The sequence below is a fragment of the Eublepharis macularius genome, chromosome 18 (assembly GCF_028583425.1).
Source record: "Eublepharis macularius isolate TG4126 chromosome 18, MPM_Emac_v1.0, whole genome shotgun sequence".
Lineage (NCBI taxonomy): Eukaryota > Metazoa > Chordata > Lepidosauria > Squamata > Eublepharidae > Eublepharis > Eublepharis macularius.
In genome coordinates this window covers 32,120,390-32,144,960 of record NC_072807.1, presented here as the reverse complement: position 1 = coordinate 32,144,960, position 24,571 = coordinate 32,120,390, and the positions used below count along the sequence as shown (strand labels likewise).

At 46.1% G+C, this 24,571-nt stretch overlaps 1 protein-coding gene across 1 annotated transcript in view; it reads left to right on the top strand.

The window, feature by feature from the left end:
• The window catches only part of HCN4 (hyperpolarization activated cyclic nucleotide gated potassium channel 4), a 115,734-nt gene that overhangs the window by 51,899 nt on the left and 39,264 nt on the right, over window positions 1–24,571 (top strand). Inside the window, exon 3 of the mRNA XM_055002801.1 lies at window positions 24,266–24,427. Within this exon, the coding sequence (XP_054858776.1) occupies window positions 24,266–24,427 (162 nt within the window). The remainder of the gene's footprint in view (window positions 1–24,265; window positions 24,428–24,571) is intronic.

Sequence of the window (24,571 nt, the reverse complement as noted above, 5' to 3'; positions counted from 1 at the left end):
CCCACACAGCTGCTCTTGTTTCCAGGGTCTGTTTGAGATTAATGATAGCCTAACTCTCACCCGGAACGAGATGACTCTCCTGCTAAAGTGTCATTCTGTGAGCCTCTGGAATGTTCATGAACATTCCGTGGCATTGCACTGACTTTTTAAAAGATCCACTTTGTGCGGGGTGGGACACATTGAAATGACAAGTCGAGCCCTTTCCCATTCTCTCTACGGAAGTCTCGGCTTTGCTCCAGACTCGGGTGCCAAGATGTGTGAAGGTTTTAATGGGCGAGAGCCATATTGCTGAAGTTATTTTCAGAGCACCGCTGTGAAAAGAGCTGTTTCAGAGACAGTTTCGGGACACGTAATTATCTAGTTTGCCAGATTAATGAATTCTACTTAACCTCATTTTTTATAAAGCACAAATCAATGTGGCAACTTTCTCAAGGCTGGGCTCCCTGTCTCACTTGGCTCCTGAAGACGGATTTCCTGAGCTTTGTATTTCTCCGCTAAGCTACAACTGACAACTGGCCAAAGTGTCCTGGGAATGGGTTGGCTGAGGATGTTTACCAGATGGGCATCTTTGGGGAGCCAGGATTAGACAATCCCCCTTGGGACGCAGGGATCAGGTGCTGGTTGCCTTCTTGCAGTCAATGAACTGTTCTTGTTCATTCCGAGTGTTGTTAATTTTCAGCTCAGCAGGAATCCCTGCTAGTCTGTCCAGGGAGAGAAGTCAATTTAGTTCCCTGGGGCTTTCGAGCAGAGATGGGGCCACCTCCATGTGTAAGTACAAGGATCTAAGGCTGAGCTGAAATTTTCTTGCAGGGAGAACACTTTTGATGCAAAATAGACCTTTTGGTGAGCTTTGAAATGTTCTCTGAAGGAATTCCTCCCCCAAGTGTTGCATTTTCCAAATCAATTTGCTTGTTCACCAGCCTTCTGGGAAGTTGCTTTGGAGCATTTCTCTAAAACCACTGTCATAGATCCAGAGGAGTTAGCCATGTTAGTCTGTAGTTGCAAATCAGTAAAGAGCCAAGTAGCGCCTTTAAGACTAGCCAACTTTATTGTAGCATAAGCTTTCGAGAACCACAGCTCTCGTCGTCAGATGCAGCTTTCTTCATTGCATGCATCTGACGAAGAGAGCTGTGGTTCTCAAAAGCTCATGCTACAATAAAATTGGTTAGTCTTAAAGGTGCTACTGGATTCTTTACTATTCTAAAACCACCAATGCCAATCAGAGTAACTTCATTCCACTGAAAATTCTGATACTGCATCTCTCTGTACCTGTATTGGAGATGCTAATGAGCAAGAGATAATATAATAAAACCACTAAGGCATCAAACAGAAAGCAGATAAAAGAATATGCATAAAACGTCAAAAGAAAACCGTGGAAGGTTGTAAGTATCCAAAAAAGGGCATTAAAAAGATCCTTTAAAAACTGCAATCTAAAATATTTCCATCACTGACATCTCTTGCTAAACCATCTCAAGTAGGAGGTGTTGGAAAGCCCACACACTCCAGTCCTAGAGAGATAGAATAGAAAACGCTTCGATAGAGCAGTGGCCTGACTCTATATAAGGCAACGCCATACGTTCTGGCCCTCCTCAGTCAAGTGAATTGGTGATAATATTTTTGTGGTATATATTTTTGCAGAACGTACACCCTTCCTTTTGCAGCACCGAAGCCTGCTGCTCCCAGCGTCATCCGAGCTGCAGACGCTGCCTGTCCCACCTGGCAGAGGAGCTAAATAACAGGCAGTTTTTCAAAGTCTTTCTCCAGCTAGCTCACCCGTGAAGAGTGGGATAATTGAAAATTGTGTCTCAGACTAGTGGAGGAGTCTTGCCGGAGCCCCTGGTTCCACAGATTGGTGGGGCCCACCAGCTGCCGCATGACATGATGAGCATGGAAATTTGCAATCAGTCTGGCAGCCTGAAGCCGGCTTCCTCTGACGGCAGGGAGGCTGCTGCGGAGTCACAGTAGATGACTCAGCAGGCCTGCCCTGGACAAAGGCACTCGCTTGTGCTCTGCCGTGAAGTGCAAAGGAGTGGGCTGACCAATCAGATATTTCTTTTCACTGTGAATGCATTTGGATGGAGGAGTTGGGAGCGATTGCAGGAGAGACACACACACACACAGATGAAAATGCTGCAATGGGCAACATCCTTTGATAGTTATTAATTCCCGTTCCCTTTTTTTGGGGGGGGGGGGTACCAAGACAATTAAGCCCTGGAAGAATCAGGTAACTGCGTGCAGCAGAATAGATCTTTGCCATTTCTGAGATGCGCTGGGCACACTGCGATTCTGCCGAAGAGCAGAGAAGTGAAATGGCAGTAATCTTTGGATCACCAGATGCAACCAGGGGGTGCATTTTGATTCCCACAGTGTAGGTGTCTGAGGTGTCTTAAAATGTCTTGGGGGGGGGGCTTGTCATCTGTAAGTAGCAGGGCTTTTTTTCAGCTGGAGCATGGTGGAACGGAGTTCCGGCACCTCTTGAAAATGGTCACATGGCCGGTGACCCCGCCCCCTGATCTCCAGACAGAGGGGAGTTCAGATCGCCCTCCATGCTAAGCGGTACGGCGAGCGATCTAAACTCCCCTCTGTCTGGAGATCAGGGGATGGGGCCACCGGCCATGTGACCGTTTTCGCCGAGGGTGATTTAAATTTTTAAAAACTCCTCCCTTGTTCCAGCTGACCCAAAGTGACATGATTGAGTGATCCAAGGAACATGCGCGCACTTTGTGTGTGCGCATGTGGTACCAGGGGCACCACCTCCCTCCAGGAGTTCCCCCCTGTGCTGGCAACCCACTGAGTTCTACCACTTCTTTTCCCAGAAAAAAAGCCCTAGTAAGGGAGCATTGATCTGCCTGCTTCCAAAGCCATGTGAAAGGCATATCACCTCAAAGAAGGGAGAAAAAGATGAAGATTGCCTGTTGGCATGAAAATGTTGCCTGGTCTCTTGCTGAGCATAAACTGGGGAAAATAAAAGCCCAAGTGGCTAAAAAACAAACCATCCCTAATCCTTTAGACCTGTAGGGAAACTGACTGGACAGCGATCTCTGCCGACCTTCCATTCTTGCTTGTAATAATACATTGGATTAATAATCTGTTGGCTCGGAATGGAATGACAGAAGGAAATATTTTCTTCCCCTTGTGTGTGTGTGATATGCCGCCAAGTTGCCTCAGACCTATGGTGACCCTATGAAGGAAAGTCCTCTCAAATGTCCTATCGTTAACAGACATGCTCAGATCCTGCAAACTGGAGGACGTGGCTTCTTTTATTGAGTCCAGCCATCTCATTTTGGGTCTTCCTCTTTTCCTACTGCCTTCCACTTTTCCTAGCATTATTAACTTTTCCAGAGAGCCTTGTCTTCTCATAATGTGACCAAAGTACGATAGCTTTAGTCTTGTCATTTTAGCTTCTAAGGAGAATTCAGGCTTGACGGGATCTAGAGCCCACATATTTGTCTTTTTGGCCATCCATGGTATCTGCAAAACTCTCCTCCAACACCCTTTACATAATTCATAACTCACCTGTGGAACTCATTGCCACAAGATGGAATGATGACCCCTAACTCAGTTGTCTTTAAAAAGAGGGATTAGACAAATCCATGGAGGTTAGGATGATCAGTGACTGTGGGCCAAATGGAACCTCCATGTGCAGAGGCAGTGTACCAGTGAATGCCAGCTGATGGCAGGGCAACATCAGGGAGAGGCTGTTGTCTTCATGTTCTGCTTGAGAGTTTTCTAGGACATCTGGTTGGTCAGTGTGAGAAGAAAGAAAGGGGAGAGATTACTTCCTCTAGAATACTACTTCACAAAGAGAAAAGGAAGTACGCCAATTTGTACAAATACAGCTATATTATTCATACAGCACTAATGGCTACTTAATATATCAACAGTCAGTCCAGTACACATGTAGGAAGAGAGAGGAAAAAATCCCAATGTAATGTCCAGAATGAATCTCCCAGGCTTTGCTCACGATGCCAAACGATGACGGTGCCAGCCAATTCCAGGGTTAACTGAATGGTGGCATCCAAGATTGTTGAAAGGAAAGGTGGCAATGAGCTACACCGGTCTTATTCCTTTCCGCTCGTTTCAGATGGGGTCCTTCGTCAGGCCACCAATATCCTACAATTTATATATTACAAGACATTGAGAACCAGCCCATTCACGGTCATCCCAGTACTCCCATTTAACAATCCATACTCACAATTATTCAGGCGAATTCGTGTCAATAGTCATATACAAAACAGTTTTGTCAACTTCCATGTAAGGGTAAGGGGGAAACACCTGTAAACGCAGCACCGCCCAAAATAGGATACCGACGCACAAAAAATCTAAAAGATCTCCTGATACACTCAGATTTTATGGGTCCATCTAGAAAACCAACTTACCACTTGGACATTTCCCTTGCGGCCATTGCTTTCAACAATCTTGGATACCACCATTCAGTTAACCCTGGAATTGGCTGGCACCGTCATCGTTTGGCATCGTGAGCAAAGCCTGGGAGATTCATTCTGGACATTACATTGGGATTTTTTCCTCTCTCTTCCTACATGTGTACTGGACTGACTGTTGATATATTAAGTAGCCATTAGTGCTGTATGAATAATATAGTTGTATTTGTACAAATTGGCATACTTCCTTTTCTCTTTGTGAAGTGGTCAGTGTGAGAGACAGGATGCGGGACTAAAAGGAGCAATCAGGTACGGACTTCCTTATGGTTCTAACAAAGAGACAATTTATCATGCCATGCCCTTTTGAATAACAGGGCATCATAGCATTACCAGCTCAAAGCTGGGAAATTCCTGAAGATTTGAGTGCAGAGCGTGGGAGGTGCAGAGTTTGAGGAGGGATTTACCCTCCAAAGCTGCCATTTTCTCCAGGGGAACTGAACTCTGTAGTCTGGAGATCTAATTCCAGGAGAATACAGGTGCCACCTGGAGGCTGGCAACCCTATGCTGGCATTGTGCTGGCCGTGCCCACCTGTGTGTACGTGGTGCAAGTTTAGCTGTGTTTATTCACCTGGGGAAGTAAATATCTGCATGGGATAACCCTGTGCATCCTCAGAGATGGCCTCTTTTTCATTTGATTCCAATGTTCCAAGTATTAAGAGGGCTGCTTGGTTGCATCTTTGAATCAGATTTTGTCCTGGCATGTGTATGAGCTTGTGTGCCAGCGTGACACAGCGTTTCCCCATGCATCCCCCCCTATCACTTTGGGTAGGTCATGGCAGAGTATGCATGGTGCGCTTGGCCTTTGGTTCGAGTGAGCCATTGCCTGTTGCAAATGGCCTTTACTGCCCCACGGCAGCGGTGCTCAGAAAACAGGCAGCTGACTTTTTGACATCTCCTCCGGCATCACCTGAGCTCAGCTGAATCAGTCCAGAGAGTCAGGACTGCTTCCCCAGAGAGAGGCAAGCCCTTGTCCAGATTGGGGGAACGGCCAGTGGTGGCGCCCCCTAGCAGCCACGGTGCAGTCATCATGGTTGCCAGAGCAGTTGCGAAGCTGTCTGTTTCTCCCAGGATCGGGGTAGGAGCCCTTTAAAGAAGCCACAGCTGTGTTTTGTTTCCCCTGCCTGGCAAAATGCAGGCATTAATTCACCATGACTTGCTGTTTCTGAGCTCGGGCTAGTCTGGAATTGCTGCACCCTGAACAGAGTTAATTACACTTTTTCTGCTGTCATTTTCCAAATAGCAGCTGATTTCATTTTGCGCTTACAAAACATGAAGCATTTGTTGCACTACGTAGGCTAAAAACTACATTGGCAGCAGTTAATTAGGGGTTTGATGTGCTGGGGGTCTCTGGGCAGATGTGTCAGGGTAATAAAAACTCAGATCTTACTGTCCTCATATTCTGCTTGCACACCTAAAGACAAATCTGGGTCAGAAGCAAAATCCTTTTCCCTCTCAAGCAAATCCAGGTATCTCAGTTATCCACCAGCCTATCCGGGTCTTAGGCATTGGCAACAAGGCTGGGGGGAAGGGCTAGGGTTGTCAACCTCCAGGTGGAGCCTTGAGATCGCCCAGAATTAAAATTGATCTCCAGTCTGCAGAGATGAGTTCCCTAGGAGAAAATGGCAGCTTTTGGGGGTGGTCTCTAGGGCAACTGTGGCTGAGTTGCCTTCTGTCCCCAAAGCCAACCCTCCCCAGGCTCTACCCCAGATCTCCAAGAACTTCCCAGAGTTGGCAATTCAAGGCCGGACTGAATCTCAGTTCAGTTGTGTGTGAGAGCCAGTTTGGTGTAGTGGTTAAGAGCGCAGGACTCTAAGCTAGAGAACTGGGTTTGATTCCTCACCCCTGTGCTTGAAGCCATTTTGGTGACCTTGGGTCAGTCACAGCTCTTTCAGAGCTCTCTCAGCCCCACCCACCTCACAGGGTGTTTTGTTGTGAGGATAATAACAGCATACTTTGTAAACTGCTCTGAGTGGGTGTTAAGTCATCCTGAAGGGTGGTATATAAATCGAATGTTGTTGTTATTGTTATTCAATTCACATAGTTCTTCCCATCAAATAGTTTATTTGGACTGAAGCCAAAACAAATCCGAAGAGCAAACTATTTTGCAACAGTTTCAGATTTTGGAAAGGGAAAAGCCAGTGTGGCTAGAGTGTTGGATTAACGTGACTTTTAACGTTGTGATCTGATTAGGCGGTAACTGAGACCACATTGAAGCATAATTATAGCTGTCTTCATTTGTCTTGGTTATGATAATGATACTTCGCATTTCTATAGCATGATCAGTGTTCAAAGCAATTTGTACACATGATCTCATTGCAACAGCACTGCAAATTAGGCCAGCAAGAGAGCGACATGCTTAACGATGCTTGCTGAGGTTGTGACTACGAGACTGGATCCAGAGACCTCGCGGATCACTGCTCAGCCATTACGCTCTCCAAAATTACAGTGTTTTTTAATGCAGCAGCCTGGCAGCTTCAACAACATTTTATGAATTCAGCTTGCAGCTTACTGTAACATGCGTGCATCTTCACGTGTTTGTGCAAAGTGCTGTCAAGTTACAGCCAATTGATGGCAACCTCAGAGGGTTTTCAAAGCAAGAGACGAACAGAGGTAGCTTGCCATTGCCTGCCTCTGCATAGCGATTCTGGACTTCCTTGGCGGTCTTGCATCCAAATACAAACCAGGGATAACCCTGTTTAGCTTCCAAGATCTAAAGCAACCAATTATTGGGCTTACAGGGGTCAGAACCATCAAACAACAAGATTATAGTCCCCGTGCCAAACAGTCAGAATATTGGTACCTTATTCAATTTTTATCTTAAAGTGCAAGGAGCATGATAAAGTAAACAATTGTTTCAATTCAATAAGCTATCACTCTATTACAAATATATGTACAGCGCCCACTTGGTTGTACAATAACTCAGTGGATCATAAATACACAATACAATGTCTCAATGGATCATGATGAATACACAACAATTTGTACAGACTTCATGCAATATATATTCAATAAATAGTTAATACACCTTTAATAAATAGTAAAACCGGTATAAATAGGTAGTACTTCAGGTCCTCAAGAGCAAGTATGTAAAGTGCAACCTCGGTCCCTTCATTCCCGCAGTGTAAATAGACGATGGTAAGTATACACCGTTCCTGCAAGGTGGGCAAGATCTTACTATTTATTGAAGGTAGTTTTGTTGCTCGGTAGCTTCCAAGATCTGACAGGACTGGGCTCGCTTGGGCCATCCAAGTTAGGATGAAAATTAAAAGATCTGGAAAGCAATTCTTCAACTCTCAAAGGATTAGATTTCTGCCTATCATCTGTGGAAAAGGAAAACTTCATGCGCTGTTTACAGTGTAATCTTAATCTTTTCCCCATATGCTGTTATGCCTTGCCTTTAAGAGCAGTGGTCTTCAACCCTCTAGATTATAAGCCCCTGTAGAATTGTCCTCTAGCAGCTGAGACCAGGGCCAAAATTCATTTTAAGCGGCATGAACTTCTTGAACCCAAAAGTGTTAGGATTGCAGAGGCCAGAGTGTATTACTCTGTGATCCTTGATATCTTCCTCCTCTTCCCGGAGGTGAAAAACAGTTTAGGGCTTCTGGAGAGATAGCTGCTCTAAAAAAGAAACATATCACTCTTCTCTTCTTTGCAATCACCAGGCTCACATGTGCTAGGAAATATGACCCATCCGGGCAGTCAGTGGTTGCCTTTCTTGGCTCCTGTATCTCTGGTGCAGCCCCTAAGCTCACCTCATCTCCCGTCCAACTGAATTGCCTCCTCTCTCTCTTGTATCCACTGAAAAGCTCCGCTAGCAGGAAAATGATAGGAGCTGTCCTGTGTGGCTCAGGCTTGGGTGTAACCCTGCCTTAACAGCTGCTAGCAGGATTGAGGTGCAAGTCTTTGGTGAGTTAGCATGTATTTTCCAGCACGAATGCATTATAGCAGTATTGCAGTACCATGAGTCAGCAAGACGCACGCTTCTTTCAGGATCAGCCAGTTGCTGTAAGAAATGAGCTAGACACAAAGATAAGCCGAATCACATGAGTTTTGTTATTGGATTGTGGAAGTCTCTCTTTTTTTTGTCCTGGGTATTTTTAAGTTGGAGCATCTCATCATAGCTGAACACCAAGAAGACAATGACTACTGAGGAATTGCACAATTTTAAGACTGACAATAAAAAAATGGAAATTGTTAAAGATTTTCTATTCCTTGGCTCAATTATCAACTAAAGGGGATAGAAAATTGAGACTTGGAAGAGCAGCCATGAAGGAACTAGAAAAGATCTTTAAGGAATAAGGATGGCTTTCTGGGGACCAAAATGAAAATATTCCACCCTATGATATTATTCCCCACTACTGTGTATGGGTGTGAAAGTTGGACAATGAAGAAAGCAGACAAGGAGAAAACTGATTCATTTGAAATGTGGTGCTGGGGGAGCGTTTTGCAGATACCATGCACGGCCAAAAAGACAAATAAGTCGGCTCTAGATCAAATCAAGCCTGAATTCAACCTAGAAGATAAAATGACAAAACTGAGGCTGTTGCACTTTGGGCACATATTTAGAAGACAAGACTCTCTGGAAAAGACAATAATGCTAGGAAAAGTGGAAGGCCACAGGAAAAGAGGAAGACCCAAAGCAAGACGGCTGGACTCAATAAAGGAAGCCACGTTCTCCACTTTGCAAGATCTGAGCAAGTCTGTAAATGACAGGACATTTGGGAGGTCTTTAATTCTTAGAATCACTATAGATTGGAGGTGACGTGAAGGCACATAACACACATACATTTTAGATAGCTTTTGTAATTAAACCATTCCATGTCAAGCACAGATAGTGTCTCTGTGTTTACTGTTCCCACCGCACCATACAGTGCCCCTTGCCGAAATCAGTGATGTTAGAGGGTGTAGTTAAATGATTAATGGTGGAGGGAAGGCCAAGGGCTTTTTAACCCCTGGAGTGCACCAAAGTTCCCCCTCCACCAGTCTCTCACCAGATGCAACTTACTCCCCCATTCTCCCCCTTGTTTAGGTAATGTTGGCACAATCTGCCGGGTTCGGGACAGAGCGGGGATTTTTTTCCTCCAGTGGAGACATTTGACATTTGCTGTTCTAGACTGGTGAGGAGGGGAGGGCTTTTCACCAGCTCTGCATTGCCCTCTGCCCTGAGCCGTAGTGAGCCTTACATGGGTAATACATATACGCATTGCGAACCTTTTCCTTTTCTTGTAACTTAACAGCCTGCAAGCTATACATCAAGTATTTTATAAGTAATTTTTAACTCCATAGATAAATATAGCTAGATAACGTGCATTTTTAAAATCTTGCCTGACAGCAAGATCTTTAGTTTCTGTTGTTCAGAAATATTCTGTCGACATTCAGTCCAGGGAGTAATATATTGATTGCGAAGTAAATTGTAATGGGGGCAACGAAAAAAGATACGGGCAATTGAATCAACTTGATCTGTAGAATGAATACAGTAGCGCTTCTCAGAGGGAATTCATCTAAAACGGCCCTTCATTTCTGCAGAAGGTAATGCATTGCATCTGAGTAACATGAAAGAGCGTCAATATTTTGGAACTATTAAATAAGAGAAATATTTAGCCAGTTCATACATTTTCTGATAGGATAGATGAAAAATTGCAAACCTTTTAAAGCTCCATCAAAATTGTTAGTTGGCAGAACTCAGAATGAGGGCGGGGGGGAGGTAACTGGAATGCTACAATTAGGCCGAAAGGTTGCCATAGGGCAAATATTGTAAGAATGAAAGAATGGGAGATCTCCCATCCCAGCGGGGAAATGATAACTCTAGTGTCAAGAATTAGACTGAGCTGTGCTATATGCAGTTCCTCCAATAAAGACATGGCCTTCATAAACCTAAGCTCAAGTTTTGTGTGAAGTCCAGGAGCAAAATTTTGAGAGAATTTTTTTTTAAAGACATCTGAAATGTTTGAAACTCTCCTCGGGACACATGGGGCGATTCCACACGGCTTACCTGAAGCCGGGACGTTGCAGAACATGCCGGAAAAAACACGGAAGATCGCGTTTTCTTGCGCGAGTTTTGTGTGATGTCGTGCAAAACTCATGTGAGAAAATGCGATCTTCCATGTTTTTTCTGGCATGTTCCGCAACGTCCTGTCTTCAGGTAAGCCATGCAGAATCAGCCATGTTCTCGTTGATATCCTGGTAGGGCATTTTGCAGAATTATTTTTGGAAGAGCCAAGAACATCTATTCTGTTCTCTCACCCCTTGGAGCAGTTGCATTCTGTATGCCGCATGCGCACGGAATCTTGTCCAACATTTCTTCAATGCTTAGAAAGCCTGGGCCACTTGTCAAGCTTTTTGGCTTATATGAGTGTGGAATGTTTATTTCATTTTAGACTCGGCAGGTGGGACAGCCGTTCTAGTCTACCGGTAATGGCTTTCTCCTATCATTTTACTAATCCTCTTCCCTGTTCAGTGGCAGGTTCAATGCACCCAAGGTTCCTTGGCGGGGGTGTGCTGAAAAAGCAGGGGCTAGAGATTCTCACCAATCTGCCTGGGTTAATGATAACTGGCACTAAGAGAGCCAATTGGGTGTGTATGTTTGGCTAGAAGGCTAGACAGCTGCCAAGCCTGACTGCCAGTATTATTGGCACAAGAGCCAACACAACAAAACAGCTAGCCAGTGCAAAGCAGGGGAACAGCTTGATACGGGGGTGGTTGGTTTACTCTCTGCCAAAACACTCAGGAAATGTCATGCTCCAAGAGGCTATTGGGAAGAAGAGGTGATGCATTATTCCTTGAAAGGATAGAGAATCCTCCCGCTTTGGCTTTGTGTATGACAGCCTCCTAGGCATTTGACCATTTTAATATTTCTAATATTTATAGTATATACATTACCCTTTTTGTTATATTTACACACAGACCCATATAGAGTTGCCATCTTCTGGGTGGGTTCAGAAGTTGTCCTGGAGTTACAGCTGCTCTCCAGACTACAGAGATCAGTTTCCCTGGATAACGTGGCTGTTTGGTGGACTCCCTGTACAGCACTCTTCCCTCCCCAGGCTTTGTACCCAAAACTACATGAATTTCCAAACCCAGTGTTCGCAATCCTAGATCCCCACTTGCACACCATCTGCTTGAATAATTCTGACCGCAGACAACATGAATAAACATGGAGGTCATTGAAATTCCTTTGATTCTGCCGCAAGAGGCACAAGCAAACCTTGGCACAGGTGCCAAACGGCTGTGCTCACAGAACTGTTGTGAACGAAATAAGTGCCAAAGTGTTGGCCAGTGCCGCTGGAGCCAGCAACTTGAGGAAAAAGGAGGTGGGCACATACGGCTGTCACCATCTCCTGGAACACAGCCACCGGGTGGGTCCAAGGCAAGCTCACGAAGCACTGGCAGGACCATGTAAAAGCTATCCATGAAACAGAGCAGAGCTGATGGTAACCCCCTAAATACGATGACATGTTTTCGTCTGGCATCTAAAAGAAAATAATGTAGGTGCTGCAGACTTGCCAGCTTGGGTTTGGGAAATTCCTGGAGTTTTGAAGGTGGAGCCTGAGAAAGGCAGAGTTTGGGGAGGGACCTCATCGGGGTACAATTCCGTAGACTCCCAAAGCAGCCATTTTCTTCAGGGGAACTGATCTCTGTAGTTTGAAGATCAGTTGTAGTCCCAGGAGAGCTCCAGGCCCCACATGGAGGTTTGCAGGCACCAGGCAAGCCTCGAAGGGGAGGCCATGACAAAGGTGAGATACCACCGCTGAAAAAAAACCATATCCAGCTACCTGTAGGCAGGGGAATGGAGAGTGGCGGCTTGGGAGGAAGAAGATCTTAACTTGTTGAGGGCTAAACAGTTCAGTAAAAGGAGGCAATTGTTTAAGGCTGTTTCTACACGTCCTTATAGGGACAGCCCACTCACAGAATGCTGGTGGCTCCCCGCCGCCCCAATTCCAGATGTCTCCATTTGCAAAATGCTTGCATGCTGCTTGGTTTCTGTTTTTTCTGTGCTTTTTCTGGTACCACAATTTCCCTGTTCTTTTCTTTTGCCACGAGCTGACAGAGTGCTTCTTCTGCCTCCTTGGGCATGTGAATGGTTAAAGCACTCTGAGGAATCGTTTGATCACAGCCCAGCTCCTCCCCCAAAGCTCTTAGCATGCAATTGCACATGTGCAGAGCAAAAAATCATTTGAAAGGGAGATGGGCGACAACGACGAAAGTGCCTGACCTCCCCTCCCAAACCGCAAGGTAAGCACTTTAGGGGAGTGTGTGTGGAGGCTGAGTTTTTGGAGTGACTCCGCAAAACACACACAAAAAGCAGGCAAAGGGTGGGAACAACTGACTATGTGAAAACGGCCTAAGTATCTTGCCCTTAAGCCGCTCAAGACCAACACTTTGAACTGTGCCTGCAAACCAATCAATATGGTCTATTTAGGACTCTTCAATAGAGATGGGCATGAACTGGGAAAAAACCTAACCATGCATTTCGTGGTTCGTCACATTTCATGAACCACGAACTTTCATGAACCTGCCCCAGTTTGCGAACCGATTTGCTTTGTTCGTGAAAACGTCACATCCAGGTCAGCAAATCGTCACTTCTGGGTCAGCAGAAGGCCACTTCTGGGTCAGCAGAAGGTCTGCAGGAAGTCCATCCTCTGTTGCCTGGGAAACTGATTGATTAGTGCCAGGCTGTCTACAGTGACAAACCAAAAAACGAACCAAACAAACCAGTCTAAAATTCATGGCGGTTCGTCAGAAATGGGCTCTGACAAACCGCCAGTTCAAGAACCACGAACCAGCCCGGTTCGTCACGAACTTTGGTTCGTATTTCGGTTCGTGCCCATCTCTACTCTTCAGACACAGACATTATTCTTTCATTCCTCTAGAGACTGAATATATGGGATGAATGAGTGTGTTCCCATGTGCATGAGACTGTCCAAGTCAGTACACATGCCCTCTAGTTCACTAATAGAAGGAACAATGTAGTATTTTTAATCTTGTAGATGTAGATATTTGTTTATGGCTGTGCTCAATCTGGGAGCCAGTCTGTCTGAAAACGGTAGCGTTAAACATAATCCATAAATAATCTCTCTGCCTTGGAGAATGTTTCCATAGGGATGTATCCTGGGCTCTCTGGAATGCCTGGTATGCACCTGTTTATATAGAGAGTGGCAGTCTCTTACCGACTTCCTCCTGGGAGCTTTTAATCTCAGTCCAGGCTCGTGTGGTGTAGGCCTGTTTCCTCTTCGTTATGCTCGGAGGCATCCATCATCTTCTGTCCCGTGGGAATCAATATATCCTGTGTACAAAAAAATGGGCTGGGGTAATCTACGCTTGAGATTCAAGGCTTCAGAGGAGTAGTTACCTTTTTGTGTTTTCTGTAGCCCACAGACCTGTGGTGATGAGAAGTTTGATGAGTGACAGTGAGCGAGGTGCATCTTCCACCCCTGCTTTCAGCTGTCATTCACACAACACTTACAGACAGGGCTTGGAGTACTGGCAAGACAGCCAAACCACAGGAGATGCCTGTGGAGGTTTCATTTGCCAAAGGATGAGAAGGAATAGCAAGGAAGTCCAGGGCTTGGGAAGGCTTAGAGCTAGACTAATGATTTTGCTCTCCACTTGAGTTTCCTTCTATTTCCCGTTATCAAGAAACCTGCATCCCATTGAATGTGATTTCCCCACTGAATCCTCGTTGGAACGGTTTTCATATGCCACGGGGAGCTGTGGTCCATTCTTTGTGTCTGCCCTGTGCCATAGCGACTTAATTTTCATGTACAGAGAAACTATCATGGTTTGTTTGGTAAGAGAATAAGATTTGGAAGTCCCCAGGGATGCATCCTTCCTCCCCCCCTCCCCCCCATGTGCAATTTGGATATTGAAGACTTCCTGATTCTGGGAAAACTTAAGTTTGTCATGATGTCTGAATTAGGCACAAGCAGCAATCTGGGCCTTTTCAGTGGCAGCCGTGTGCCTCTGGAACACCCTCTTGGAAGAGGTCAGGGAGCACTTTACTTCCTGGTTTTCCAGAGAGAAGGCCTTTGGGGGCAGTGGTGGAGAGTGCCACCAAGTCATAGCTGACTTATGGCGACCTCTAGTGGGGTTTCCATGGTAAGAGACTAAGAGAGGTGGTTAGCCATCACCCACCTCTGCAACTCTGGTCTTCATCGGAGGTCTCCCATCCAATTACTAACCAAGGCTGACCCTGCTTAGCTTTTGAGATCTGACAGGATCAGGCTCACCTGGGCTGTCCAGGTCAGGGTGGGGCAACATAAGACTGGTTGAAAGGGAAAAATTCTGCTGGTGGAGGCATAAAGTGTTTTCAGATTAATTTTTAATGTTTTCATATCTGTTGTTCTAATGTTTGTTTTATCAGATTGTTTTTATACTGTTGTTACCCACTTTGGGTCGACACTCTGGAGAAAGGCAGGCGTATAAATATTTTAAGTAAAAATAAATGACAAACTATGGTTTATTCTCTTGCTAGTAAGCTAAGACTCTGAACAACGCTTTAGTCTTGGTTTGTAGGTAAGAGAGCAAACCAGTTTTCCGTTTTGTACAATGTTAAAGTTGCAACAAACTGCAGTTTCTTTGGGACCAGGAAAATTTTTAATATCTGAACCTCGCATAAGGGAAATTGAGAGGAGATGCAGGAGTCAACAGGCTTCTAAAGCTTATTTTAATAATGGAAAAATCAATAACAGGTCATGTCAGACTAATTTTATCTCCTTTTTTGGAGAGAGGTACTACTTTATTGGATCAGGGGAATGCTGTGGACATAGTTTATCTTGATTTCAGTAAGGCATTTTTGATGAGGTTCTACATGATATTCTTGTTGACAAATTGGTAAAACGTGGTTTGAATCATACTGCTGTCAAGTGGTTCTGTAACTGGTTGACGGATCACACCCCAAGAGTGCTTATAAATGGCTCCTCATCCTCTTGGAGAGGGGTGACAAGTGGAGTGCCTCTGGGATCTGTCCTGGGCCCTGCGTTGTTCAACTTTTTTATAAATTATGTGGATGAAGGAATAGAGGGGATGCTCGTTAAATTTGCAGATGGTACTAAATTGGGAGGGGTAGCAAATACGGTAGAAGACAGAATCAAGATTCAGGATGGTCTTGGCAGGCTGGAAAGCTGGGCTAACAAAATGAGTTTCAACAGAGGCAAATGTAAAGTGTGGCATTTAGCTAGGATAAAATCAAAGGCACACACACACACAACCTTGTCTTGGCAGTAGTATGTGCGAAAACGATTTAGGGGTCTTAGTAGATCATACACTGCACATAAGTCAGCAGTGTGATGCGGCAGCTAAAAAGGCAAATGCGATTTCAGCCTGCATCAATAGAAGTATACTGTCCAGATCAGATGAAATGATGATATTACTTGACTTTGCTCTGGTTAGACCCCACTTGGAGAACTATGTACACTTTTGGGCACCCAGTTTAAGTAGGATGTTAACAAGCTGTAAAGTGTCCAAAGGAGGGCAACAAAGATAGTGAGGGGTCTAGAGACCAAGTCTTCTGAGGACTTGGGTATGTTTAGCCTGGAGAAGGGGTGACAGAGATGATACGGTAGCCCTCTTCAAGCATTTGAAGGGCTGTCACATAGAGGATGGAGTGGAGTTGTTTTCGGTTGCCCCAGAGGGGACCAGAACTAATGGGTTAAAATTAAATCAAAAGAGTTTCCGGCTAAACATTAGGAAGAACTTCCTGACAATTACAGTGGTCCCTCAGTGAAACAGGCTTCCTCGGGTGGTGGTGGGCTCTCCTTCTCTGGAGGTTCCTAAGACGAGGCTAGATGGCCATCTGACAGCAGTTCTGATTTTATGACTCAGTATGAATTTAGGCAGATTTCGAGAGGGCGGGCGTGAAAGGGTGAGGCGGTGCTAGGTTCTTGTGGCTCCTACATACCCAGGGTAATGCCTGTTGGCACTTTGGGGTCAGGAAGGAATTTTCCTCTGGTACATTTGACTTGCTATTCAGTTAGTGTTCACAACTGTAATCTCCTTTGTTCCTCTGGGCATAGAGCAGCAGTCACTGGGGGCGGGGGGAGCTTTGAATTTCCTGCATTGTGCAGGGGGTTGGACTAGATGACCGTTGGTGTACCTTGCAGTGCTATGTTTTTATGTTTCTATGGTTTGTTTGTCATGTCTGAATATTTTGAATGTCCCCAACCTCTTATCCCATTTGATCTTCTCTTGGATCCTTTGGGGAAGGGCTTCACATTTCTATTCTTGGGGTTTGGCGTGTTACATGGAATGCTTATTTCAACTTTTAAAAAACAGTTAGGGCTGATCTTGATGGCCATTTTCTTTATGGTGGCCACTTAGATTATTTCTGTCCTGTTAGGCAACACAGGGAGGCACTCCCTATTGTAACAATAATTAAAACCATTGCCTCGAGAAGTCCAGAGATTGTATTGTGTCCCAGTTTATACCAACAGAAAACTGGGACTCTTTTCAGCTGCTGAAATCCTTTTGCTCAGGGTTTTTTTTCTGGGAAAAGAGGTGGTGGAACTCTCAAGAGGGAAACGAGGAAGAAACACATGGGTTTCTTTGAAATATTATTTTCAAGCGCTATTGCCGAGTATTTTCAAGAGGTTCTGGAACTCCGTTCCACCGCGTTCCCCCTGAAAAAAAGCCCTGCTTTTGCTCATTCTTAACATCCACGTTTTGATTGATCAACGGTATATTTTTTGTTGGATCACTTCTTCCAGCTGCAAACAGGGCTGCAGTTTCCCCCCCCCCTCTTATTTAAAGGCTTCTGGCATTTAAAAAAATGGATTGATTACAGTAGTTAATGAGCAGACATTTGGGCACTTAAGTTTTATTTTTGAGACCGGGCATTGTCTTGTCAAGACACGCAATGCAAATGAACTTCCCGGCGGCTGGCCTTTTTAAAGAATCCTCCAATCCAGACGGCTGAAAGTCACAGGTTACTGCAGTCCCCCCAAAGAGATCCGTGTTCATTCTGGAATGCTTTGGAAAAGCGGCTTTGAAAGACCCTTGCCTGACGAAAGGAAGCCAACAGAGTTACAGCCTCTGGTAACAGCTGTAATGAGCATTCTGGCTTAGATCTCCATCCGTCAGTTTATATAATATTGTGCCACACAACAGGGAATGTATTATGGAAGGCTTTTTTGTCACTTCAAACAAACCCTCGTTTCTAGTTTCTGACAAAAAATATGAACAAACCAGCAGATGGTCCTCAAACGAGCCACCGTATTTATTAGAGAACCAGCATAGTATGGTGGTTAGAGCGTCGGGCTAAGATCTGGGATAGGCTTGCCAACCTCTAGGTGGTGGCTGGAGATCTGGAATTAGAACTGATCTCCAGGCCACAGAGATCAGTTCCCCTGAAGAAAATGGCTGCTTTGGAAGGAGGCTTCTTTGGCATTATACCTAGTTAAGGCCTCTCCCCTCCTCCAACCCTGCCTTTCCCAGACCCCACTTGCCAAATCTCCAGGAATTTCCCAAACTGGAGATGGCAACCCTAGACTCTGGGAGAGCCAGGTTCGAATCTCCACTTGGCCATGGAAGCTCATTGGGTCTATCACCTTGGGTCTATCATACACTCTCAACCTAACCTACCTCACTGAGTTGTTGTGAGGATAAAATGGAAGGACAGAGAATGATGTGAGCCACTTCCGGTCCCCGCTGGGGAGAAAGGCAAAGTATAAATAAAGTAAAATAAATAAAATTCACAGAAGGTCTTTCCGTGACTGTTCAAAAAGGAATGTTTTCTAGTCTTTCATGCTAGAAGATTCCTTGGACGTCGAGACCACAGCAGAAAAAGCACTATAATGTACTAAAAAGAAGGGTTTGGGGGAAGAGTTAAGACTCTTCTGATTTTTAAAAGGAAGGCTAAAGGTGATCTGACTTTGGTTTCTGAGGGTCAAACTGAAACTTTCCTTGTGGTCAGATGGACCGAGCTGTGGTCTAGACTTTAAAAACAGCTACAGGGGAAACCTCAAAGCGAAACAGGGTTATCGTGTGAGGTGATTTAACTTTTTCTTCCCATGCTGTTGAAATCCATTCTCCCCCTTTCCCCCCTCTCAGGGCTAACAGTACTCTAAGAAAGGCTGGTCTCAATCAGGGAAATAGCAGAGCGAGGAAAGAACTTTTTAAAAATCCTTCCATAAGCTCACAATCCAGTTCGGGGTCCTTCACAACTAATTTTTAAACAAAAGATACACGTCAGGGTGTAATCCGGGATCCTCATTGGAGTCTGTCCCTAGGTCCAGGGTGCGAGGGGAGGAGAGGGGGAACTCTTCTATCCGATTTTCGCTGTAATAGATTTTTTTCTTTTGCCTCGGGTTGCCTACTGGCACACTTGAGAACAAGTTTTAGAGGTTGGTTCCTGCACAATGTTATATAATATTGTTTTCTTCCTAGACAGGGGGTGATTTTGTAACAGTATCCCTTCACAGGAATGTAGTCAAATAGTGGCCTTGGAAAACCCTGAATTTATGAAGCAATTTTACTTCTTGACAAAAGGCTCCCAGCCTGTGCTGCCATGGTCTGTCATTAGAGGTGGTTTGGGAGAGCATTTGCCTCACAGATATCCGTCGCTCGCGCAAAGATTGCCTGGCAACTGTTGGAGACCAGCTGGGATGTCTGTGTAAATAAATCAGCAACGTTTCCAATACATTCACATGCTGTGGTGCCAGGTTCCCTTCTGCCACCAAGCTGGCCTGCGAGGTTACTGCCATTCCTGATTGCCCGCAGTGGGGAAACCACAGCTGGCGGGCCGGGATGCCCGTGTCTCAAGAAGAAGCAATAGGGATGCCCTAGAAATACCCCTTTCTTTGTTCCTGTCCTCTCTCAATCATTAGAAGTATAACGGGAGTTTGTCACTTGAGATGGTAGCTTAGAGCCAAGCTACAAGTGACGAATGACACTGGGATGGCAAGTGAACAGACTCACGTGTATTCCTCCCTGTTCACTTGCCATTCACTTGCGCGCCACTTGACCACATAATGATCAAGTGGAGCGCAAGTGAATGGCAAGTGAACAGGGAGGAATACACGTGAGTCTGTTCACTTGCCATTCCAGTGTCATTTGTCACTTGTAGTTTGGCTCATAGATGTGTTCGGTCTGTGTCAACTTTGAAGTTTACTGGCTGGCCTTGAGTCACCATTGTGTCCCAACCTAACTGACCTCAGAGGGTTGTTGTGAGGATAAAGTGGGAGTGGGAAGGTGGTTGCTTGTTGCCAACATGCACATAGGACCCAGAGTTCTCCTGGAATTACAATTCATTGCTATGTGGCAAAGATCAGTTCCCTTGGCGGAAATGGAAGCATCAGAAGGTGGACTTTATGGCACTATATCTCACTGGGGTCCTTCCCCTCTCCGAACTCCACCTTTCCCCAAGCACTCCCTTCAAATCTCTAGGAATTTTCCAAGCTGAAGTTGGCAACCCTAGTTGCCATGAACTTCCTAGAGGAAGAGCAGAATAAAATTGAGACAGATGGGACTTCTGTTCCCTGACCTGGATAGCCCAGGTGAGCCTGATCTTGTCAGATCTCAGAAGCTAAGCAGGGTCGGCCTTGGTTAGTAATTGGATGGGAGACCTCCAACAAGGAGCCAGGCAATGGCAAACCACCTCTGTTAGTCTATTGCCATGAAAACCACTCCAGGGGTTGCCGTAAGTCAGCTATGACTTGAGGGAACTCTCCACCACCAGGACTTCTGTTGGAGGGAAGGTGGCATGGTATAGTCCAATCTTGTCAGACCTCGGAATCTAAGCAAGGTCAGTGCTTGGATGGGCGACCACCAAGGAAGGCTCTGTTGAGGAAGGCACTGGCAAACCCCCTCTGCTTCTCAGTTGCCATGAAACCCATCTTGCTGGGTCCGCCATAAGTCGGGTGCAACTTGAGGGGCACTTGATACACACACCAGACTGCTGTACTTGGGGCATGATCATAGAACTGCAGCTAAAAATAACAACTCTTGTGTCGGCTTCCCAGTTTCTATTGTTTGGTAATGGACATGTGCAAGCTGATTATGTGTCCCCCCCCCCACAACCTTTTCCATTCCACATTACTGGCTACTGCTGGAGGTAGAGCAGAAACCGCCCTTGTCAATTTGCATATATCAGATTTTATAGTTCTCCTGCCTTTGGTGGTGTTTCAGAGTGGCCCAGGGTTGTCATATCCAACTTGGGAAATTCCTGCAGATAGGGTTGCCAGATGGAGTCCAGAAGAGGGCGGGGCACAGGACTTGCTTTTTTAATGAACTTGCGTGCACAAAGTGCGCATGCTCCCAACATGGCATGATGACATGACTACTGCGAGTGACATCATTGCACCCTCCCATGTCCGGGTGAGCTGGCCACTCCCAGGTGCTGCACAGGAAGCCGGGTGGGCTGTCTGGCCATTCTTCCTGGCACTGCACAGGAGGCCGGGTGGCCCTGCAGGCTGACGAACACCAAGCTGCCTAAAAGGAGGAGGAGGAGAGGGAGAGGTGCCAGGTGCCTGGTATTTTGGGGGGCCTTTTCTCCGGATAGTCCCCCAAAATACCAGATTGTTCGGGTGAATACTGGATACCTGGCAAACCTACCTGCAGATTAGGCTGCGGTGCTTGGGGAGGTTGGAGTTTGGGGAGGGGAGGGAGCTCAGCAGGTGTGTAATGCCGTAGAATCCACCTCCCAAAGCTTCTGTTTCCTCCAGGGGAACTAGGGTTGCCAGCCTCCAGGTAGTGGCTGGAGATCTCCCGGAATTACAACTGGTCTCCAGGCCACAGAGATCAGTTCACCTGGAGAAAATGGCTACTTTTGGGGGTGGACTCTATAGAATTATGCCATGCCAAGGTCTTTTCCCTCCCCAAACCCCACTTCCTCCAGGTTTCTCCAGGTTTCAGCCCCCAGATCTCCAAGAATTTCCCAACTTGGAGCTGGCAACCCTAGGGGGAACTGACCTCTGTAACCTGGAGATTAGCTGTAAATGTGAGAGAACTCCAAGCCTCACCGTGAGGTTGGTACCCTAGTGAGGCTCGGCTCAGAAATGCAAACCCATTACCATGAAATTATCTGTGTTGTTTTGGAAATTAAATAGACATTTTTGGCTCAGGAAGCTGCATGGATTGGATGGGATTATGTGTGTGGAAGACTTCCAGCGCAATCCTAAACAGAGTTAATCCTACTGGTTAGACTGGAGTATCTCTGCTTAGGATTGCACTGTCCATTATATAAGTTTGGTCCTTAAGTTCATGGCTCAAACTTAAATGCTGCTTTGTGGAGCAAAAACAAGCAAGCAAACAAAAATACTTCCTGGAATGTGTGGTCCTTTAGGAGGATGTGCCAGAGTCCACGCTTTCTGATTAGGCTATCACCAATAAGAGATGGCTTTAGTTTCCAGTTGCAATTTGTAAATCTCACAGCAAAAAAGAAAAGTGGCACAGGATAGCGAGAGGGGCCGGCTGTGATTGGTGGTGGATGCTGTAAAATTCATAGTGGAAGGGCTCTGCCCCACTGCTGTGGAATATGCCTATACGTGGCCAAGACTGCTAGCCAGTAGGGGCCGAGTCTCACTTTGGCCACAGAGGATGATAACAAGACGCGGTCGAGATCTCTGGCAAAGAAGGTTCAAGTCCCTCACCTGATTTACAGTTCCCAAGTTCTGTGATGCCAACAGCTCTTTCCAACACAGTTTCTATTGATAGCATGCACGGGCAGCCCCGGCCTCTGCTTTTCTGCATCATCGCTGCTACCTCTTGCTGGAATCTTGGCAATTATAAGCTCAGACTGGCTGCAGAGGTCCTGCTTCGTGCGGTGAGCAGCGGTGGTGGAGGAAAGTGCCATCAAGTCATAGCTGACTTAGGATGACCTCTGGTGGGGTTTTCAAGGCAAGGGATTAACAGAGGGGGTTTGCCATTGCCTCCCTCTGCATAGAGACCCTGATCCTCCTTGGAGGTCACCCATCCTATTGCTAACCAAGGCTAACCCTGCTTATCTTCCAAGATCAGGCTTGCCTGGGCTCTCCAGGGCAAGGCAGGCAAAAGCAAAACTTTAATACAGTATATATTTCAACCTATTTCTGTTTCAGCCCCCCTCGGTTACTAGCAGGGCTTTTTTTCAGCTGGAACGCGGTGGAACGGAGTTCCGGCACCTCTTGAAAATGGTCACATGGCCGGTGGCCCCGCCCCCTGATCTCCAGACAGAGGGGAGTTTAGATCGCCCTCCGCGCTGCTCCGGCACTCCGGAGCTCATCGCCACTCTGGTGCGGAGGGCAATCTAAACTCCCCTCTGTCTGGAGATCAGGGGGCAGGGCCACCGGCCATGTGACCATTTTTGCCGAGGGTGATTTAAACTTTTAAAAACTCCCCCCTTGTTCCAGCTGACCCAAAGTGATGCCATTGTGCGGTCCACTCCTCAGTTCCACCACTGAGTTCCACCACCTCTTTTCCCAGAAAAAAAGCCCTGGTTACTAGCAACCCCCTTCCTCCTTTTCACCCCATATTTTGTCAGATGTCGTGCTGAGACGACAGCGTGCAAATTGATCCAGGGCAAGGATGTGCTTCATAGGGCTTCATGAATTTGATTGACACATTAAGAAAATGCAGCGCAATTTCTCCACAGCACAAAATCAGAGTAACTTTAGAGCCAAATCTGTGTTCGTTTTTTGTGGCCCAGAGTTGGACAGCGATGTGTGGGTACATGTACACAAACATGTTGGGATCCAGAACTGCCATTTCAGAAAAGCACTTTAACCTTTGCGTGCCTCATCTCGAAGTTGTCCTCGCTTGATTCCTTCTCTTCCTTAAATTCTGTTGCCTCAAGCAGTAGAAGTAAAATGTGTAAACAGGTTGTGAGGTTGTTTGTAGATGCAGATTGCGCTTGAGAAATGGGATCTGCCATATGGGGAAACAGCATGCATTCTGGGGTGGGAAAGCTGGGGGTGTGCACAGTGAGAGCGGGAAATTGACAATCTGTATTTATTGACCTGGGGGGAATAACTCCTTTATTCCCTTTGTTTGGGTTTGAGTCATTTCTGTGGTTACTAGAAATGAAAAATGCATTGGTGGGCTTTCAGGGCAAGCGGACGGTTTTATGGAATTGAAAGTGGGGTGAATTGCTGTGATAATCTTTGGAAAGGCTGGGTGAATAGGGAGCCTTTGGGGACAAGGATTTCTCCAGATAGTCATGGAGAACGAACCAAAGAAAAGAAACGGTGATCACCTTAGCATTTGTATAGCTCTTTCAAGCACTTGTTATAATCTATACAACAGCTCTGTAAGGTAGGCCAGAATAATTATCCCCCTATTTGGGGAAGTGGCTTGTCATCTAAAGTAGGAGTGTGAATTCAGACTTGGGAGTCCTGATTCCAAGCTAGCCTCTTGCTCGTTATTCTAGCTCTGCAGCTAACACATCGGTAGTCGGATCTTGGCCCCTGGTGGTTGTGATGCACACAGTGTCCGGCCACCGCATTCAGTAGTTGTGATTTTCTTGCATTGTGCAGGGGGTTGGACTAGATGGCCCTGGAGGTACCTTCCAACTCTATGATTCTATGATTCCATGATGTCATGAGTCTATGATTCCATGACTCTACGATTCCATTATTCTACAATTGCATGATCCTGTGATTCCACCATGATTCTACAATTCCATGATCCTGTGATTCCATGATTCTACGATTCGATGATTCCATGATCCTGTGATTCCATGATTCTACAATTCCATGATCCTGTGATTCCATGATTCTACAATTCCATGATCCTGTGATTCTTGTGGCGCATGGCCCATCACAAGCCGTTATGCTCAACCCTCCACTCTTTTGCTTGCTTTTGTACCTTCTTGCCTGCTGATTGTCTTTCCCCATGTTGCCCCCCCCACCCCCCAGATCTTCCACATGACCTATGACCTGGCAAGCGCCGTGGTGCGGATCGTCAACCTGATCGGCATGATGCTGCTGCTCTGCCACTGGGACGGCTGCCTGCAGTTCCTGGTGCCCATGCTCCAAGACTTCCCGGACGACTGCTGGGTCTCACTGAACCGCATGGTGGTAGGTTCGCCTTTTGCTTCTCTGTGCCGGAATAAATGCATTTGATGGATCAGTTGCTTTTCCACTCTGGCCGTCGGGGTTCCTTGATCCCAGATGTAACCAGGGAGGGAGACAGAGGGCCAAGCTACACATGACGAATGACAC